Raw genomic sequence first — 21668 nt, forward strand, 5'->3', positions numbered from 1 at the left:
AATGACATATCACAAACAGTTTATATATATTATGCCAATACCTCCGGATGTCGGGGAGGGAGCAGCCGGTGATGCTGTGCCCCAGCTGGAGCCTCCACTGCTTTGCTTTCTTTCATCTCCTCTGGGACCCTGGAGCTGCTTGTTAATAGGAGAATTGACATCCCAGGCGTTGTTCTGCCGTATGGGAGTCTGACCCCACCCAGTGTTGGACAGAACCCGTGGATCCACATCGGCCTGGGCAGGAGCTGATGCGACTGGTTCAGAAATGGTAGCTTTTCTTCGGTTTCCTCCTTTTTGCTGGCTTCCATCTCTGTCTGAGCTGGATCGACCTCCAGAGCTTTCTCCACTTCCCTCACTTCCTCCAGACCGACCCCAACCTCCAGTGACACTCCCTAAACCATGGCTTCCACCTCCTCCACCTCCTCCACCAACACCACCTCCACCACCTCCACCTCCCATGCCCATGGCATCATCCTCCAGGCTCTTCCAGCCATTGTTGGCAGAGCTTCCCTTCTGACTTCCAGCATCTGAGGCATTGTTACCAGGAGCTGCTGATCCCCATTCTCCATTTGACATCTTGTTTGATGTGGAGGAGGACGATGAGGACGAGGAAGAAGACGATGCACTGCTTCCCCAGGGACGAGGTAAGCCTGCTGGAGGGCCCATCGCAGTTTGGTTACCATTGCCTGGGGCTGCAGAGCCTGGGATTTGATTTGAGCCGACACCCCAGGACAAGTTGCTCTGAGGCTGGTTTGGGTTGTTGGCAGGCCCCTGGTCCCAGCGTGGGGCCCCAGTGTTATGGTGGTTATTATTACTCTTGTAAGCAGCAGTAGAGGGGATTTGGGGGTTTCCAGCCTGCATTAAGGCAGGGTTTTGGGGGTTCACAGTGTCTGCATTTGGGAGGCCCTTGTCTCCAGGGTAGGTAGTTGCGCCCCAAGGCGTACCGAAGGCCCCAGCACTCACCAGCTCTCCTTGGGGGTTCTGGGGGGCTGATGTGGGGTTTCCATTGGCCAGCAGACCACCTTTCCCTCCTCCAATGGAACCCCAGGAACAATCCCCGCTGAGCTGGGGTGAGGTGATAGAGTTTGGTGGACTAGAGGTCATTGTGGCATTAGTAGTAGTAGTAGTAGTATTCATCATAATAGTGTTATTTGGTCCATTGGATTCAGTGTTAAGGTTGGTTGGCTGCAGGCCACCATTTCCACTGTTGCTGCTTGCTGTACCATTATTCATATCAGTATCTTCCATCATACTGCTGTTGTCTCGAGCTGCCATGCCACCCCAGCCCAGCAAGGGGCCCTGGTGGGAGGCAATACCCAGTTTGGAACTCATCCCCGGAGCCTGTGGAGGCCGTTGGCCGAGGGAAACTGGGCTTGGGGTTAGATTCTGGGGCCAGGCACCATGGTTGGCATTTGGGTTTAAAGTGTTTGGGTTTAACCCTCCATTGATGGATGGGGTGCTTCCACCTGTGGTTATCGTGTTGCCGCCTGACTGGGTGCCCCATACACCACTGTTATTGACAAGCTTGATGTTGTGGTTACCCATGTTATTGCTGCCAATACTGCTGGACCCAGCCCCGGAGTAGTGGGAGGACCCTGTGATGTTATTTCCATTATTTGTGCCACTGATGGTTCCCATCCCTCCACCATTAACCTGACGACTGTTGCCGTTGCTGTCTCCATTTACGGAAACGCCGACCATCATGGCAGCAGTCACCAAAGAGGAAGAGGGGGAAGAAGCCGTAGAAGACACAGAGGAAGAAGTATTTGCTGACATCATCATCACTGTTGTCACGGCAACAGTGGAGAGGTTTTTTTCTGAGCCAATTGAGGAGCTAGAGTCAGCGTCCATGCATTCTGATGCCAGCTCAGGGTCTGATCCTGACCCACAGCCAGAAGAGGAAGAAGAAGATGAGCAGGAGAAAGAGGAGGGAGGCCAGACAGAAGAGTTGGTTGAAGAAGGGTTATTGGGTTTGTCAGTACTTCTGTCGGCTAGGACTTTGCCCCAGTTGCTGTTACTATCACTGCTGCAGGGAGAGCCAGAGGACCATGGGGAAGGCTCATACTGTGAGTCCAAGCCAGGATGCTCCAGACCTAGAGAGAGAAAGAGCAGACATGGCAGAGACCACTATTAAATTGAAGACTTTTTAAATGTTAACAAAAAGACATGTGCATTTACACAAAACTTCAAGAAATGTGTTAATTTATCCTTGGTGTACTATATTAAATAACAATTAAATAAGAGATTTTTTAATTACCACATCCATGGCGGCTTTTTTATGTTATTTATTCCCGGCAACCTATTCAAACCTGTTCAGCTGCCCAACTATTCTGAATGTGATCAGCGCCAGGTCTGGGCCTGGACGCAGCTGCCACCATTTTGTCTCCACAACAGGACCCCAAAAGCATGCCAAAGCTATAAACTAGGATCTAGGGAGGTGGACACTGACCAACAGCAGGAGAGAGGAAGGGCATAGAGGAGGTGGCAATTAAGTGTAAAAAGAGGAAGAGAGTATGAAAGGAAGGAAGGAGAGAGAGGAGGGGGTGGCAACTAAAAAGAATTAGACTTGGTTTAAAGCATGGCATTTTTTAAACAAAAGTATTTTAACTACTGTGCCACACAAACTCTTGGTGGATAGTACTGCCCATTTATCTGCCAGTAGTCTGCCAGTAAAACATCATTGATGTAGTGGGAGCCCCCATTCTTCTGCTGGGGCGAACTAATGTCGAAGTTAATAACAATCATTGTTTTTGAATGTCAAGTCAGAGAAGCAGGGGTTCATAATGAAATAACCTCTTAATATGTTGAAGGTTTGCTAAGGTCGCCCTCAAAGTTAGCTGGATTAAGTTCATCCAAATAGATTCAGTTTTTCTTTGTCACGAAGTTGGCAATTTGACATACAAAGATTTTCATTCATGCCTAAAACTAAGTATGACTTTCTACTAGAAGCATAAACAATGAAAAATTGGCAGATAAAAAACACTATGAAGGATCTTTGCAGTAAGCAAGTTTGTTTGTGGATTATGTGAAAAATTAAAAAAAGATGGAGTTAGATGAAGGGGTGCAGAGGTTTTTACTCTGCTAGGAATTACAGAGGGCGGTGCACACAAAGCATCAGCTCTGAGTCAGTTTACCTCAGCTCAGCACTGTTTTATTATTTCTATAATAACTGCCATTGAAAAATTCATGCTTAGTCTCTTGATCAATTGATTGTCCAATAGTTGGTCACTTAAAATGGTTGCGATGCTTTTTGTGCTTGCTTGCCAACGCTCCTCTTGTGCCCTTTCACATTAATTCATCTCTCTCACTGTATTATCGGGCAAGGTCAGGTCAGACAGAGTCTATGTATTAAAAGCAGACAGCCAAAGTAAGACACTGGAAGGAAGAATGGAAGGCAGGAGGAAAGGGAGGAGAGGAGCCCATGTGTCGTCACCTGTTTGATTAGGGGAGTGGCTGACGGAATCCCGAATGGGAGCCATGCCTGGAAACAGAGAGAGGAAAGACGGTCAAACAGGCTTAGACGGAGTTAGAGATAGAGACGGAAAACGGACAGAGTGGGGAGATGTTAGTTACGGCAGATAGGTCATTCACTGAAAATCAGGCAAACAGATAAGAACACAAGTCTCAAAGTCAGAGGGGTTTCACAGAGAGAAGGGTTTACATGTACATAGCATTAGAGAACAGACACTGCTGGAATCTGAAGCTAACAGTAACAATTGAGTATCTAGATTGTAATATAAAGGAAAAATTGTACTACTCAAATTTGTATCCACTCGAGGTGTCAAGATATAAATAATGAGTTGAGAGATGTGCCTGTAGTGCTCAGCAATTTACAAGAAGCCACACTAACAAGTTGGAAATAATTCAATATTATAAATGTAATGTGAAGTTCCTAATATTATTGAGATATGAAGTGAGTGCAAAACAACCCATTCATAAACACTTCAAAACCCCTGGAGACTAGAAATCTTCTAATTAATTTTTAAAGGATAGAGAAGTTTACAGGGTCAAAAATCTGACAGAAGAAATTAATAATGTTCTACTTAGTTTTTTCTTCATGCCAACTATTCGATATCAAAGATGAAACTCATCAAGAGCACGTGCTGTGAGCAGGAACACGCTGATATTTAAACATTTACTGCCATTTTAATGTCATTGTCCAATGGTTTCTTTGTTTATCCAAAAATGTGAACATTGGCAGACAGTGTGTCCCTCGATGCATTACAGTGTACAGACGTATCGAGACAGCTTGCTCGTGTTCTTATCTTTCTTTCAATAATTTACCTGTGATTGCGGCTTGTGGCAGCGGCTCCTGGCTGGGCAGGAGGGCGTCCCTGGGTTGAGTGGAGAACAGGTGACCTCTGGATCCCAGGTCGACAGAGGGGAGGTCAAAAGTCAAAGCTCAGAGGACACAGCCTCAAGGGTCTAAGCTGAAGAGGCAGGGCTTGTCAGAGCGGGCAGCAAGCTGATCAGGCCCCCTTGGCATCGCTGAAGACTGTATGTGTGTTTGTATGTACGTGTATGTGCGAGTATGTAGCTGTATATACGGGGAGGGGGAAGGGGGGAATGTGGTTTAGATTCAGGACTGTCTTGACTTGGTATGATCTGGCACTGTAGAGAACAACAGAAAGGGACAAAAGAGGAGAATGAAGAGGTTACTTGAAAACAATCAACACCTTTACAAAATCATCAGTTTCGCTATTCAATTGGTCCCCACATGGCAACTCCTGAGCCGCCATAACCTTTAAGCATTGTTACAAGCCGAGTGAAATCAAATAGACGGTGCAGGTCCGTTCTGGCACAGCTGACAGAGCATGGCCATGGAGGCTAAATGTACTGGCTCTGCAGCCAAAATCTACTTTTTTTTGCCAGACTGGTCAGTGAGGGAGCCTCCGCTGTGGCATTGCATTTGTAAATGTATGTTTTTGATTCAGTGCCACTGTCGTCTTAGTGTTCTTTTACTTTTTCCTTGTGTTCTTTTCCTCTATTATTCCCATCTGCCCTCGCCTCTGCTTGAGTACTCAAGTATGTGAGTCAGTTAGGTTAAGTCGGAAAAGTAGCAAGACGAAAGAAAGAGTGACCAACCCCCACACCTTCCCCTCTTGAGGAGGAATTAATGTTTATGAGTTAGGACTAGATTAGGGTTATACAACAGTCTTAAAGCTGGCAGCACTGCCCCTAGGACTCCGGGACAAGCAAAACCTCTTATCCTACAGCAGAGAAAGAGAAGTAGCAAGAGAGAGTGAGGATAACACAGTAAAAGAGAAGGACGACAAAGGCATGAAAAAACAGGGTGGAGAAGCACACAGACATCCTTCAGGGGAAAGTGGACCAGTGTATTTGACAGCAAGAAGTGTGTGTGTGTGTGTGTGTGTGTGTGTGTGTGTGTGTGTGTGTGTGTGTGTGTGTGTGTGTGTGTGTGTGTGTGTGTGTGTGTGTGTGTGTGTCTTCTGACCTTTTCTCAGTGCAGGTTAGCAAATGTGTTGGCTCTCTCTGCCTGCTGCAGCCGTACACAAGCCTATTTATAAACCCTCCGTTCAAATAGCAACCACTCTGTTCACTAGCCAACACGATAAGAGACCCAACAAACTCATGTGTGCACAGTGAGCAAGTGTGCAGATGCAATGAAGCATGAATGGCTTACAAGTTTGGAGTAGTTGAAGCAAATTTTAGTGATGTTAAATGCTGAGTAGCGAGTTTATTTCAGTGATAATAACATTCCACTAACACAAAATGTATTCCAAATATGACAATTCATATTATGGGGAAAAAGTGTATTTCAGACTCACAGCTACATGCCCACATACTGACCAGACATATTTAACAGAGGCCAAACTCCACCTTTATTAACTCACAGCTAAACCTGGGCATGCAGCCAGCACCTAAACATAAAATCTGCCAGAGGCTGCATAGCCGCCCTCTGGAACCGATCATAAAACAAACAGGACAATGATATCACTTCAAAAAACCTCCCGAGAAAGTGGCCCAAAGTATGTTCAAGAAGGAGCATTATATGGAAAAAAAGCAACTTGAGAGGAACTTTGTTATGGAATTGTCCTGCTCCCTTTGGCAGCTACCGTGGTGAAAGGACAAGCCCCTTCCAGCAAACGGAGCAGTTCACTACCTTGGATATTGATTCAACCTCCCTACATGGAAAGAAAATTGTCAACCCCAGAGCATTCATTCAAAATGAAACAGAAAGATATTCAACACTTAACTTTGGGGAATGCTCATCATGTACTGAGCCATTGTTGGTTAGTTTAGGTAAAAGAAATATGATAATAATAAATAATGGGGGGTTTTCAGACCAGTATTGCATATTAAAAGTGACGTTATTTACCATAACTTAAACTCCAGGCCAGTATTAGTTGCCTGAATAGTATTGTTTTCTATTAGTAACATTGGGCTTTAAAAAATGTGATGGGTATTGCTGTTCTATTTTCTGACATTTTATAGCAGCAAAGATTTTGTACAATATTACAAATCTGCAGATTACTCAATAATAAAAAAAAGTATAATGCATCTGGGGCTGCATATCATTTAATATTTGTAAAGTAACAACAGATTTCACAATTTCCTTTAATTGAAATAATTTTAAGTGAAAAGTGAACATTATCCCTGGTGTGTGTGTGTGTGTGTGGGGGGGATGTCCACTGCTGCTGCTCAGTACAGAGTACAGTTTGTTCCTTTCTCCCTGCTTCCATCTGAGACTGGCTTTCATGAGGGCCTCTGGAGTTGGCAGCAGCTCAACTGCTATCATCTTACAGGCGCAGGGGGGGGGGGGGGGGGGGGGGGGGGGGGGTATTGGGACAAGACACAAACACACAGTGTAGCTGAGAGGGGGAGAAAGAAAGAAATAAGCAAAGGAATAGGGGAAAAAACAAGGTGGGAAGGATGGAAAATGGATAAAGAAGAGAAAAAAGTGAAATGTGGTTAAAGAGGGACAAAGAGGCAAAGAGCCTGTCATCGAGGATGATGAGAGAGGAATGCAGCTGCAGCTTCTAACATGTATAAAAAGCAAAGAGGTCAACTTCCTGAAGTCAACACCACATGAACCTAGTACAATGTGTACTCCACAGAGAGGAGGCGGCAAAGAAACTAAAAAGCTTGAGGACATGTAGCCAACTTAATAGTGAAAAGGGAACAGCAGCATTGCCCAATGTAGTGTTCTGGCAATGTTTTAGACCTGAACAGTAACTTTATCTAACCTGGTGAATAGGAAGCAAACAGAAGTGAAGCCACACTAAGTCCAAGATACATACAATAGGTTATTTTTGAGAGCATTCGTTCAAGGAAAAAACTGTCATAAACGCATGTACATCTGTATGGGCATTTCAGGCTATTTTAGAGTCTTGAAGTCCGAAGGAAATTAGGGCAATAAGACTTTCTTTACTACTAAATATCAGGTGTGCTGGTATAAATTCAAGAGGCATTGAACTTATAATAAAAATGTTATCCTGTAGTGAGTGAAATTGAGAAATGTAATTGGTTTAATATGTTTAGGACATTGCATACATATTGCAGGGGCCCCCAAAGGGTCCTTCTTGCTTTTTCTCAGAGTCTCTGGTATTCATTTCTCATATATTGATAATGACGAACATCATGCTAACATTTTGCTTAAACTGGGTCAGGTTTTACAAGATTTCTCAACTTTTACAAACGGATCCCAAACAATTACTGGAGAATCCATAGCATCACGCTACAAAGGTAAGTAAATGAACATTCAATTAATGCATTGTATAAGCTTTGCACTGATTGACCTGACTGTGTAAGGCACCATTGCAACTGGACTAGCAAATGAACGTTGTTTGCAGCTAAAGGCACATTGTCCTCCTGTTGCTATGCAACTGTAAAATCTATTTGAAGCATTTTTTGCTCAAAGTAAAGACTTTTCTTTATCATTTGAAATGAAACACAACAGGCCTTCATGTTGAAAAAAGATTCAAATTTGCATGGTAAGAAAACAGTGGCTGAAGATCACACTAACAACGGCATGTCTGAAGAATGTTGCACTGGAGCAAACACTTCTCATACACGGACATTGTTTATACACTTGCTCCAGCTTCAACACAAGCAGACATGTTTATTATGACAGCTTTCTTTATCTTTATATTGCATACACTTTATACTGTGTGGAGAATTATTACAGATTTAAGAATGATCGATCATTTGATTGTCTTTAAACCAGGTTTACTTTAATCTTTCTCTAATGAACCCACATTAATGTATTTTCCAGAGATCACGTAACCGGTAAAGGCGTTAGTTTGGGAAGACCTTATTGCCATTGCAACATTCCAAAACACTCACAAATCCTCTGGGCTTGTTCAACCAAGATGACATCAGTGCACAGAAGAAGCACATGCAAGAGGGCAGCCTGGGAGTGAAATCGGGCAGTATTCATCTTTCTCTGGTTTAATATGAGGGGAACATGAAGGCCTGCTGAGTTGCAGTTCAGAGGAGTGACTGTGTTGCACATGTCTGCCTCACTTTCAAAACAGTATGCACTGCATAAGATTACATGTGCAGTGAGAGTGTCTGCAGGAGCAGATAGGCAAACTCATCATGTGGTCCACCGCTGTCACTTTGGGAGTGGTGAGGGTGGGCACCCGCATAGCAACCAAACTAACACCAGGGGCAATGTGCACAAAAGCACAAACAAAAGTTTTGCTCATGACTCATCTGATTTGTCCATTATTCAGTCATCCATTTGACTTTACAGTCACCTGTCCACCTACACACACACACACGCGCACACGCGCACGCACGCATGCACGCACGCACGCACACACACTTTTAGCCACCAGAAGTTTATATCTCCTCTACAAACAGTTTGAAGTTAGTCAATGGGAGGAACGTTGGTTTTACCCTTCCAACTTGCTGTTTTCAGCCCAGCAATGAGGGGATTTACTTCAGACTTCTGGGAGTTGCACATATTTTGCTTTGTTATTCTCACCAGTTCTTATCATGTATTGCCAGATTCATGTCTCTGCAGTGAACCGCAAGACTCAGGATTCTGGAACTATTTTAATCTTACAGGACTTCTATGTACTCTAACAGTCACAAGGCACATTAAAGGCCGGTGTTCATAGGTTATTACCTCCACCAAGGAGGTTATGTTTTCATCAGCACTGAAGTGCACATTGTAGCACTTCGATTACAATGATAATTACACTGAGTATTTCTTTATTTTTATATTTTACTGTCCCAGGCTGAACCTAAGGTTATTTTCACAATAACCAATTAATCGTTTGACTTGCAGAACAATTAAAAATGTCATCACAAGTGCTCAGAGCCAAGGACGATTGCTTGTTTTTTAAATCCAACATACAAACTGAACCAGAGATTTAGTAATTTTGCTTAAAAAATTATTTAATACGAAACAATTACGACAAGTGATTTAATCAATCTACTGAACATCTGCTCTATGCAGTTCCAATGGAAAGTGCGATGAAAAATCTGAATTAAAATGTCACATTCCTCTTGGTTAAAGACCAAAGATAACGTAAATAGGACAAAGTAGTCTTGACTGGCGCTACAGTACGAGATTTTAGTATTCACACTGAGCCGTTCAGAAGTACAATGACAACACTCTGGTTATTGTATAACCATTATCTGGGAGAAGAGCTTCCATGACAATAAATGGCTTTACCAGTTCACAGTCTGGTACAAAACTCTGAACAACACATCTCTTTGTACAGAGACACAACACCACATCTAATAATATAGTCAGAGGGACAGACAGAGCTAAAGACATAGCAGGACTGGAGGAGTGAAAACAAAAAGCGAGACAGAGAAAGCAATTGAAACTCAAAACACACACTCAAGGTCAGAGATATACTCTATCAGACTTCCTGCCTACACCAACCCTGACAGTAGTTTCAGCTGTAAAAGTAGTAGGCTCGTACAAACAGGACTCTGTGGAAACACCTAACAGAAATTCAAATGGAAACACTACTACGTCACATGGCAAGTACACCTCTGCTGTCATTAGAGCAAAGCACACTGCACTGCTGGGGCAGATGAACAGGGACAGGACCCAGACCACACAGAGAAGAAAGAATGTTGGAAAAATAAAAACATTTTAATATTAAAGAAGTCTTAAGGCTTCATCACCAAAGTAGTCTAAAATTAGCCGATACGGTTGGTTTTTGATGATGTGAACAAGCAGTTTGTGGATTTTCCGTATTGTCAGATTCGTGTCTTTACTCTAAACTGCAGCACTGAGGGTTGCAGTGGTTATTTTACCACCTGGAGTACAATTCTGTTGATATGCAATATTAATCATACCCTTGCTTGTTGTACAAAACTGCATCTGTCAGCCGGTAAAATGGGTTAATTGAACACTATGAGAGCTGAATCTAGAGGTTTTAATAGCACACCGTTCATTGCAGATAAACAGGTCTGTGCCAGGTGAACGGAAGTTGGTGTCCAAGAAGCAGCAGATGCTGATAAATTACAAAGGCTGACTCCACAAAGAGGAAGACTGCCTTAACAATAGCAACTCATTACAAGCAACTGGACTTAGGGCTGGCTGATAAATAATATTTTCAAAAAGTGGGATGACATGTTATGACTTTTACTAAATTCTGTAATGTCGCCAGTTCAGCAAACTGTTAAAGAAAATGACTAAAATCATCTGTTTAATTTTTTTCGGGGGACCCAGAACAAACAGACCTTCACTCACCTTTTGCCCAGTCCTGTATTTTCTTATCCTCCTTCCTCTTCACATTCTCCGTCTCTCTCTCTCTCTTCCATCCACTGTTCTTCCCTCTATGGGTTTGATCGCTGTGGAGCAGAAAAGGAGGGGACGCCATTACGGCACATTGCACCATGTTTGCTATTGTAGTTTGTTTAACATGGCTCTTTCTCTAAAGGCAATCTGATAATCTAATCATTAAAACTTAGCTGAACTCTAGGGAGGAAAATCTGAAACTGGATACACCAGGTTGAGATGAGGGAGCTGGTTGCAATCCGAACACATTGAAACTGAAGACCAAGTGCTGCAGCAGTATCCACCAATATCTTTAATGTTGTGCCAGCATGCACACAAATCCACAAGTACACAGACCATTTTTCTCAAACCATTGACTGACCAATTCCAGGCAAATTAATCTTATAATTATGATAATAACAAAGAAAATAACCACTGGATCTGTTTCTTTTTTTTGGCTTGTGGTGCTGTGCTTTGGTCACAATGAGTTTTTAATTCACAATAATTGTTGCTGACACTAGTAGAATGGCACCTGTTTATATCGCCTGGTAACGACATGAAACAAGATGAAAACATCAGGTCTCAGCACCCAAAAACAAATAAGCTAAAGTTTTTAGTCATGTCTTATAAGTTTATTATCAGACTATAGTTTCTTACTCGTGAGTGTTAAGTTTAGCTACACTGGTCCCTGCGGGTGTGCCATTTAGCCTGCAGGGGAAAGTCTAATCCGATAATGGGATTACAGCACCACACTTACCTTTGCTATAAACAGAGGGGTTGCAACAACTAAGACAGTCATGCACCATGGCTGCAACATTAAAATGTTTATTTATTTGGCTCAGTTTAGTTTGATAACTACACAGTGGCTCAGAAATATGTAAATGTTCTTACACAATCTATTAAAGATAAGATGCCGAATGGGATTCTGCACCACAAACGCCGTTTTTTTTTTAAATGTTAGCAACAATTTTTGCTTCAAAACAACTATGATCCAAAATATTAAGTATTATTAAATAAATAACCTTTATTTATTCATTTATGTAATAAACATTCAGGCAGAGGCGTCCCCTCACGAGTGCACCAACTCATTAACAACAAGTTAAAGCTAAAGGCAAATTTAGCCACTGGCTAAGGGACAAGGACAACCATTGAAAATCAGTCAAATCATCCTTTATTACCACTGCCACATTTACAATGGTGTTGATTAATTCTCCATTGTCACATATCTAAATCTATTACATGCTGAAAGTTTGAGTTTTAGTCCTGTTGGTGGAATTTAAGTTACAGACTCTGATGAGAGGAAGTTTGAAGATGACCAGTGAATAACGTGTGACCTCAGTCAGAAAAATCAGGTAAAAGCTTGCTTCAAAAGACACCATCAAAAGTCACACTCATCAGATAGGCCATTATTTCCCCAAATGATAAATAAATCACCTGTTTGCATTAAACCGTTATAATAAAACTATAAATACAAAATGAGGTGAATACATTTTTGCTACTACCTTCAGACACCATAATTCTCTCTGTTCCCATAACCCTCCACCCCCCCATCTCCTTCCTCCACTCCTTTCCAACCATCAAGTACTTCAGCAGATGGCTCTGGGTTCAACAACAACAACAGTAAAGCATGGTGGGGGCCCTCCTGGAGTGCACACATACACACCACCACGGACAGCATCTGTTTATGAATGGACCGACAATTGCCCATCCCCCGACAACTACAGCTGACGGAGGGAGGGGGACACTTCCAGTCACCTAACGCAAAATGAATAAAGAGGACAGAGGCAGTCTGAACCGGGGGGGACTTCAACCAATTCAACCACAATCCAACCAGCCTTGCATTAAACAACTAAACAATGCTGCAACAACGGTTTTTTTTAAATAACTTTTTAGTCTATAAAAAATATAGACCCCAAGGTGGCAACCTTGTTTTGTTGCCTGTTTTGTCTGACCAGCAATCCAAAACACAAAGATATTCAATATTGTTTTCATCTACAAAGACAGAAAACAGAAAATGGCAATTCATATGGTAACAAAAACTGAACATTTTGACTTTCTTTTTGCAGAGTCATAAAATCCTGTCTCACAGTGTTACAAAGCCTTGAAACTCAAGAATTCAAACTGCAGTTTGTCTGCCATACTTCATTTTCTCACTAACGCCTTTAGCTACACACCCACACCAAAGCATTCCTATGCGTTTTTGGGGATACTGAGCTGTTCACAGTCTGAACACAACCATTGTGGTCACTCACCTTAACGATTACCTTTAAAAAGGTCATGGCTGTAGGTGTGGAAAGTGTCTGTGTGTCAGAGCAAGGGTCAGAGTTCAGGAGGGTAGGTCCACTCAGACAAACTATAGCCCATCAAAGATGGTGCCACATAATGACTTTTTACTTCAATAATAACTTCAGATAATTAGAAAAACAATAATGAGAAATGGTTTTATTTATCTAGCATTGTACACAACTGTGATAAATCAGACTAGCAGTTTGACAACTGTCCATTCCTGTTTGTTTTCAAGGTGCAGGACAACAGGTACACGTACAAAACTGGAGTTACCGTGTACACTGCTATTATTTTCTTGGGCGTTATGCATTTAATTGTGAAAAGTTATTCAGAGTATGGCATGCCATTGAGTCAGTGTGGAATATGCTTCATTCACTTGGTGTTACAGCAAACTCTATTCTTGTGAGATTCATAGTGTAAAATGTTTTGTGGCCTCCCACTTAACTTTTTTTTATAATGAATTAATATTGAGATTTCTGAGGTGGTAGAGAGCCGATGTCTGAGACTTCACATTTTGGATCCTTAAACCCTTCAAGTGATTTTCACTCCCAGAAGTGAGTCATACAGTGAAGTCGGCAAGAACTGGGTATTGATTGTGTTTGTTGCCTTTCGGAAGATGTTATTTTCACACAAACACAACAGACATACACCAAAACATAAACCGATAGACACAAGCATCTATTAACACCCTCACGTCGGCTTCTCTATCCCTGAAGAACAAAAAACGGCGCTTAGTCGCATGGCTAATTTGCATGTACAACACCACATCATTTGCATCAATTTGCATTAGCATGTTCTCAGACTGGAGGCTCCGGCCAGGAACGCCATCACTCAATTAGTGAATGACAGCAGGTATCTCCTCATCACAAACTAAAGCTCAGCAGGGAAGGTGCTGTGAGGCGGACATTGCAAGATGTGACATTTTCCATTTAAATGTCTTGTTTAGACAGAGGAGTCCAAATCAGGCCAGTTCATCTCAGGTCGTGGTAACTTGAGAAAGGCGATATGAAATGTCTGGCTGAAATAAGCATTTCAATGTTGCTACTGGCAGAAGAGGGTAGGGTAAATTGTGAATCAGAGTATTTCCTACATCAAGGCTGTTTCTGAAATACGGGTTTAAGTAGGATTGCTATTTTTAAATATACAAGCGCAACCATTCATATATCAACATTTTGTATTACATGTTTAAATCAAAAACCATTACACCAGGGATAAAAATGTATGGTCCTCAAAACTTCTGACTCAAAAGCTCAGCTACATTAACTTGTTGCAAACTGCAAACCCAAACACACAATTGACAATCCACACTTTTTAAACGTGTTGCTGGAGTAAAATTGGCTTTGTGTGGCTTGCATCCCACTCGCACCGGCACAGGTCAACAGCATTAAGCGTTTCACTCCTGCTCCGGGCTCGCTTCAGTCTTATGACCACCTGGAGGTGTGGCTTCACTGCTCAGAGGAACAATGGTCGACTATCCAACCTCCAATCAGTGTTGCAAGATAAGGAATTTATAGCACAATTCCCAACGTAACAGTCGCAAGTTGGCCATTTAACTGTGGGGTTGTTTTGTGTAAGTTTACAGTGCAGCAGCTTCAGCCTCTTGTGAAAATTATTTTAAGACAAGCATGAAAATATGTTTAGAGAACAGGAATGGAGTCGGACAACAACCGAAAGTGAAAGTGAAGCTAAACAACACATTGTTCTACGAAGTCAAAGGAAATAACACCAGTCACAACTCATTACACATTATCTTGACAGTTATATTTAAAAATTCAACAGGACCAAAAGCTATTAACTGGATCTGTGAGCAAGATGCATGATAGAAAATCACTCAAAAGGATTCTTTTGTTTAAAGATAATCGGAGAGTAGAAATGCTAAACACTCCCTATGTAATCCCGATTAGGTTACATTCACAATACTGTGGTTAACCTTTTACCAAATGCTAACTGTAGACTTTAGGACAGAACTGCTCGCATTCAGCAGCAGTCACTTGCACACTAACACAAACAGACACACCAGGAAAATATGGCACCATGCTGGGAGAATGTAAAACATCTGTCTTTAGTAATGAACCAGCATAACCGAATACTTAACAAAGCCATAAACCAAACAATATTTTCAAAGCAATAAATGCAGACAACAACAGACACTTTTGGAGATGAGAAGTGTCAAAGAGCAGTGAGTTGGTTCACCAGCTCTCTACAGCAACAGCACAATCATAACAAAACAATTCAGGAAATTATGCATGACAACACCATTTATGAACAGCTTTAGAATCTAAAAACATCAAAACACACGCCTTGGTCCAGGGTGATGGACTAGTTGTGGTCCATGACGCTTTTGTGTGCGTGCATGTAGACCAACTATATGGGCACAATGAGCTACACAAACACCTCTCCACACACAAAACATCAGGACTCTGGCTTCTCATTTAGTGATTTTAAAACAGCAAAGCTTACTCAGCACAATACGGCCTAGACCAACCCAGACCCTCCAATTCAATTCAAACGGAACTGCATGTGCTTGCATAAGCAGCAGCTGTCCACCCTGTGTCCCCCTGACCCACAGCCCCCCCACCACAACCATTTAGCAGCCCACCACACACATTTCCGGCTATCACCGAGAGAAAAGTGGCTAAAGGTGTGATATAAACTGGCAGACTCTTAAAGGGGCAGTACGCGATTTTGACGAAAGATGTTTGTTGTTGATTATTTTTTTACTGCACTGGTCTGCGCTCAAACCCGCAGCCTCGGGTGAGGGAGACAGACGCGCTCGCCATGAGGCCGAGCCCCCTGAGAAGTAGCGTTTAGCTCTAGCACGTCCCTTGAGGTGTCGGGGAGTGATGTTTACAAACTTGTACAGTGGGGTGCGGTCCGCACCAATTTTTTGTTTTCAATTTACATAACCAGGGCTGTGACGAAAAAAAGGGTTCTTTCTCGGCGCACACAGAACCGACAGCTGGCGGCCCGTGAGGAAATCTTTGCTAAATCTTACAAAACGTGTATTGGATTACCATAGCTGACTGCCCCCTTTAAGTTGAGTGTGTGTTAATGTGGTGGCACTCACCTGTTAAGATGCTTCAGTTTCTTTGGTGGCAACAGCTTCCAATTCCAAATCTCTGAAAGACAGCAGAGATAAGACGGTTAATCTCTCAGATAGCAAGGAGCACATTTTCCACAACAACACGCCTCAATTACAAATGAAAGATAACCCGTACGTGGACGTGGTACAGTTCTAGTGGTCTGTTGTGATTGAACAACCGGTGAGAAAACAAACAGCTACGTGCCAGAGGGCCACACGGTCAGGTGCAACCCCTGAGAGGCCATTTCAATGTTACAACATTATCATTCACAGGTTGAAAGTCGCCAAACCCTCGCCCACAATCATCTGCATGGGGACAATCGTGACCAGAAACAAACAGCGGGACCTAAACGCGACAACAAGATGGTGCGGAAATGCAGGTTGACCTGCATGACAAGAGCCACGGCCTGACCAGGCCCCTTGAGCTCGGGCCCTTCATGCAGGATAGAGAGCGTGTCTGACAGATAGAGACACTCGGGGTGTGTGTGTGTGTGTGTGTGTCTGTGTGTGTGTCAGAGTTACAGATCTGGTCCTGATCGGCCATTATCTCAGCTGGAGCCTGACTTACAGCTTTACCAACATGGCTTCTCTCGAGTCCGGTGGGGGGGGGGTTTCCCCCCGTCGCGGCCAATGTTAACTTTGGCATTAAAATTGTATCTCACCACAGTCGCTTCGAATACAATGTATCGTCGCCAGACCGAGTGTCCAAAGTTATGGCGAGTGCGGCTGCAGAACGCGGCGCAGCGGAGCGGGTCTGCTCCGTCGAGCGAACCACCCGCTCCGCCGACAGAGGGTGTCGACCGCCCCGGCCGGGGTGCCCCTCTGCAGGCTCACCGACATGTACATTGATATCACGGTGCGACACCAACGTTTCGGGTGTTTTCCGACATTTGATCCATCGCCCCCCCCCCCCCACCCCTCCCGACCCGGAGCAAGCCGTGCAGTCAGTCGGAGTCTCCGCCGAGCAACCTGCGTCGTCGAATTAGCACGGCTGCTAATGCTAGCGAAGAGCTAACGCTAAGAGAAAAAAAGCGGCTAGTTAGCTCACCCGGTATTTTGTCAGCAGCAGCAGCAGCAGCATTGTGTCCGACCGAACACAGCGGTACACTCGAGCCATGAACAACGAGACGCTGCGGAATGAAACACCAACACGCGCATTAACCGCGTGCAACGCGCAGAAGGATTCCTGACGGAAATGCGCGAGCCGCCGGCTAGCCAAGGTTAATCAACGCTCGCACTAGTTAGCGCAAGGTTAAGTCGCACACAAACGGAACCTGTGTGCCCGGTGCAGACGTGTCGAACGACCGCTTGTCTGCAGCGTGAAGCGAAACTCGCTTCGACTGCCGCCGGGGCGCCTCGCCGAGGGGCGCTAGCCGACTAGCACGGCTCAGTCGCGGCTAACTCAACAACCGCGGCTGCTCAACTTGTCCACAGCAGCCCCCCGGTCCTCCCTGCGCCGGACACCCTGGGCACATTAGCTCGACAAAAAGCGAGCGTCCCCTGGCTTGGAACAAAGCACCGTCGAAGCGAAGCTCACCTCCTCGAAGTATAAAGTGCAACAGAGTGGAAAGGAAAGCCGGCTGTAAGGCTAAAAGAAAATGTCAGCGCGTTCGCAGCATCTACGAGGGGAGGAACTCGTCCTGCATGATCGCCATTTTCTTCACTCGCTGCTGGCTAAAGCCTTCTTTCGCTTGAGCTCTGCTTTCCCCTCCTCTCTCTCTCTCTCTCTGCGTTCGCCTCGGCTCTGGTTCGTCGTGTGTGTGTGTGTGTGTGTGTGTGGAGGGGGGGGGGACGGGGCAGGAAACACACTCACCACTTCCTCTGACTGAGAAAACCGAACGCAGCCAAAGACGCAGAAACAGCGTCGAGAGAAATGATTAGTAAAAGTAATGTGGAAGCCGAGCGCCACGGAGAAGACGGTTCCTCCCTTACCGAATGATCAAATCACGACAAATCTGAGCACTGCACCACATGTCACAGAGCCCAAAAAACAACTTCAGTGTAGAAATTTGATTAACAGAATGTGTAATAAAGACACCACCAAATTTGCCTTTGCCGTGTTAAAAATAAAATAAAGAATAACTGAATACATACATCTTCTCACCACCACAAGGCATCCCCCACTATTGATAATTGTCCAGTGCACAAGAAAAAAATTAATTCATGAGACAATACTGAGGCCATGAGTCCAACACCTGACCCTCACCGCCCTCCTAATGCCAGGACAAGGAACCAGACATATCTTATTGATTATTATTATTATTATTATTATTATGACTACATTTTATGTTTAATTATTAAGTTGACTGCTCAGTCATACTTTAGATGTTGTCACAAATTCTTTGGGAGAAGCAGAGACAGGCCTTCAGCCAGAGAATCCATATTGTTGAAGTGTCCTTGAGCAGAGCACCGTATCCCCCGTGTCTGTCTGCTGGACAGCGTGGAGCTCTGATCTCCCTCATTTCCCAAAATGTCTCCGTTGTGGGACGAATAAAGGAATATCTTATCTCGTTTCCCCAAGTGAAATAAATACATAAAGAAATAATAAAGGCAACTGCAGGTGTCTGTTGATTGTGTGTGCTCAGAAAAAGTCCCCAGCAAAGCACCATGGCTGTCACGCAGTGCAACAGCTGGGCATCATTGTCAAGAACAGCAACCCCAAAAACCTAAAAGCCCACAGAAAGTGAAGTCAGGTTTTGCCGCCGTACATACGAGAGGAAATGCAATTGCTCTGCACATCGCGGTTGAGAGCACTTGTGAATGCTGAAGGGAAAGTGAAATTATCTTATCACTAACACTCAGAGGCAAACAAGAGAACGTGGAGAATTGCAGCCTCTCTCTTCTGTTTTCCCAGGCCTGTCTTACTAGCCATTCATGCATGGCTTTGGTTGTTGTGTAAGAAAACAAAAACCAAGAGAGATTTGAAAAGAGAGAGAGAGAGAGAGAGAGAGAGAGAAAGAAAGAGAGAGAGAGAGAGAGACTGACAGAGAGAGAGAGAGATAGAGAGAGAGATAGAGACTGACAGAGAGAGAGATAGAGAGAGCCACTGCCTAAAAAGCAGAGAAACAAATACAGTGTGGAATTTGCCAACGTTTCACCAATGAGACAAAGGCCTTGTGCTGCTTACAGGAGAGACAGGCACAACGTGTGAGCAAAGCAATGACCATTGACCCACCACTCGCAAAAACAACCCACAACCTTGTGCACAAATTACCTTCCTTATCTGTGTGTATTTGACTGTGAGGGAGAGAGCAAGAGGGGGAGGGATCAGAACAGTTCATCTATTGCCAAGTAATGATTTTATTGGCCCAGGTATCAAAGACAGCAAGATTACACAATGCACTTGTTTACATACTGTGTAAACAAGTGGCTAAGCTCTCAGTCTTGGGGGACAGTTGCCAAATACTAAGGGAAGCTCCCTTTCCCCGATGGATCCGCGCTGCTACTGTTGTGTTCGTGGCAACTGGGAATTCAGATATAATTGGTCTCCAAGTGGGAAAATATCACTGCAGTTGTCTCCTTGCCTTCATGCATGTGTTTGAAGTTCCTATTTCACAGCTGTTAAGACATAATTACAAAGCCAGACAGAGTGACGATGTCGGGGGGACACAGAGGCTGGTGCTTCTTCGGCTTACCAAATGAAACCTGGGAAGCATTACTATTCTTCTGCAACGAAGGCAGGAGTGCTATCTGATGAGTAATGAATCAAAATAGGGCTATATGCAAAATTGTGTTTTTACCGCTGCATGAAAAGGTTATTCAGTCAGATCTCTGCTTCTGTTTTCTCAGTTCTTTCCTTCAGTTTCTACCAACATATGACAGTAATTCAGATCAAATGCATTCAAGCATCAGAATCATTTTTGCATTATTTTCACCAAAAAGCAACTTTAAGTCTAAAGTAACCTAATATCAATATCATCTGCCAGAGCTGCAGTTCAGCTGTATATGCTGTAGGCGGAAACTATTAGACACAACAGGACGCACTGACATGATGGCAGATGGTTTGGGGCGCTTTGACACATGTATGCAAACAAACCCCAGAGCTCAAAGGCCTGTCGGGCAGTGTTGTTTTTTTAAAATTACAGTCATAACAGTCATTGGTTTTTGCAAATAGAGACAGACCCGTGAAAGTTTGGTGCTGCTGAAGGTGAAAACCTCAGTAACATTTGTAGCACTGAAATGCATTGTTGGTTGTAACGATGTAGCTTTTCTCTCTACCAAAAGTGCTGCTGTGGTTTTCATCTTTAACCTCCCATCTCTTTACACCTTGCCACTGGGCCCAGTTGTGCCAGAGTTCTGACTGAAAGATTGGTAAAGTTAAAAGTGAGGTCATCTGCGCTGTGCAATATGCATCAGAGCATATTCTGACTCAAACTAACATGGGATTAAGAATGTAATCTGGAACAAAACCGAAAAGTCCAGAGAAAAAGAAAGAACAATAGAGCAAAACCCTTTTGGTACAAAGAGACATTCGTAGGTTACAAGGATTATTGCACAGTATGTAGACAGAGTGTGTGTGTGTGTGTGTGTGTGTGTGTGTGTGTGTGTGTGTGTGTGTGTGTGCGCGCATGCGTGTGAATATGTTTACTGGGAGCAGAGAGCAGGGCAGTGATGTCAAAGAGTTTGGTAATGGTCTGTGTCAAGGCAGTCACCTTGACAGGCAGAAGAGGCCAAGGTTTAATCTCTCTCTCTCTCTCTCTCTCTCTCTGTCTCTCTCTCACACGCACGCGCGCACACGCGCACACACACGCACACACACGCACACGCACGCACACACACACATACACACACACACACACACACACAGTTTGTGTTTCTAAATATAAAATGCAAATACAAATTACAATAACAATAATGATTTGGACAATGTGTTAATGAAAAACAATTTGAGAGGGCTTTCAAACAGAGGCATGTGCACACGTACACACACACACACACACACACACACACACACTGATCAGTTACAGCTGCAGAAGTTTGGGAGTGTGTAATAATGGGAAGACCATTGTACCAGAGAAGGGGGCATGGAAAATTGGGCTGAAATGTGAATGTACAGGAGGAAAAGGGAGAGTGAAAGGCAGGAGCAGGGCACAGAGAGAGTTGGTAAGGAGAGATTATGTGGAGGGCGCGAGAGTGTGAGAGACAGACTGACAGACAGAAGAAGGTCAGGAAAGAGATTTGCATGTCAAGCAGTAATAGGCTTGTCCTGAGTACAGACATGCACACTACTAAGCTGCAGTGTTCACATTGCTGCAGTGCGCGTGTGTGCATGTGTGTGTTATTTCTCCTATGTCAGCCTGAACTAGTTATTCCTACATCCTGTAACATTTACGTTCCTGCTCGAGTCTCCAGTCTGTGTTCCGAAGCCTGTAAAACAGCAAATATATGTCTTGTGTTTGAGCACGTCTGTGACTTTGATGCCACTCAGCGTCTTTCTTCGCTGTTTCTTTGAATCTGATCCAAATCATTCATCACTCGTTCCGACTGCCTCCCGCATCCAGTCCACACTTACCACCCCAACCCTTTCATTTTTCACATTGTCCCTCTCCAGACTCATCATCTTCTCCCTGCCTCCACCCTCCTCTCGCA

At 43.9% G+C, this 21668-nt stretch overlaps 1 protein-coding gene across 7 annotated transcripts in view; it reads right to left on the reverse strand.

The window, feature by feature from the left end:
* The window catches only part of LOC118288382 (trinucleotide repeat-containing gene 6A protein), a 30143-nt gene extending 12303 nt beyond the window's left edge, over positions 1–17840 (reverse strand). For 2 of the 7 annotated variants that reach the window (XM_035614411.2, XM_035614405.2), the window contains exons 1-6: positions 17617–17840; positions 16065–16116; positions 10685–10785; positions 4285–4611; positions 3434–3481; positions 42–2093 (exon numbers count right to left, since the gene is read on the reverse strand). In XM_035614411.2, the coding sequence (XP_035470304.2) occupies positions 42–2093; positions 3434–3479 (2098 nt within the window). In that variant the 5' untranslated portion in view covers positions 3480–3481; positions 4285–4611; positions 10685–10785; positions 16065–16116; positions 17617–17840. Of the gene's footprint in view, positions 1–41; positions 2094–3433; positions 3482–4284; positions 4612–10674; positions 10786–16064; positions 16117–17127; positions 17558–17616 lie in introns of those variants that run through there. The other 5 variants (XM_035614406.2, XM_035614407.2, XM_035614408.2 and 2 more) reach the window with 5 other exon arrangements.
* Positions 17841–21668: the final 3828 nt, after the last annotated feature.

The sequence above is a fragment of the Scophthalmus maximus genome, chromosome 17, assembly GCF_022379125.1.
Source record: "Scophthalmus maximus strain ysfricsl-2021 chromosome 17, ASM2237912v1, whole genome shotgun sequence".
Taxonomy (NCBI): Eukaryota; Metazoa; Chordata; class Actinopteri; order Pleuronectiformes; family Scophthalmidae; genus Scophthalmus; species Scophthalmus maximus.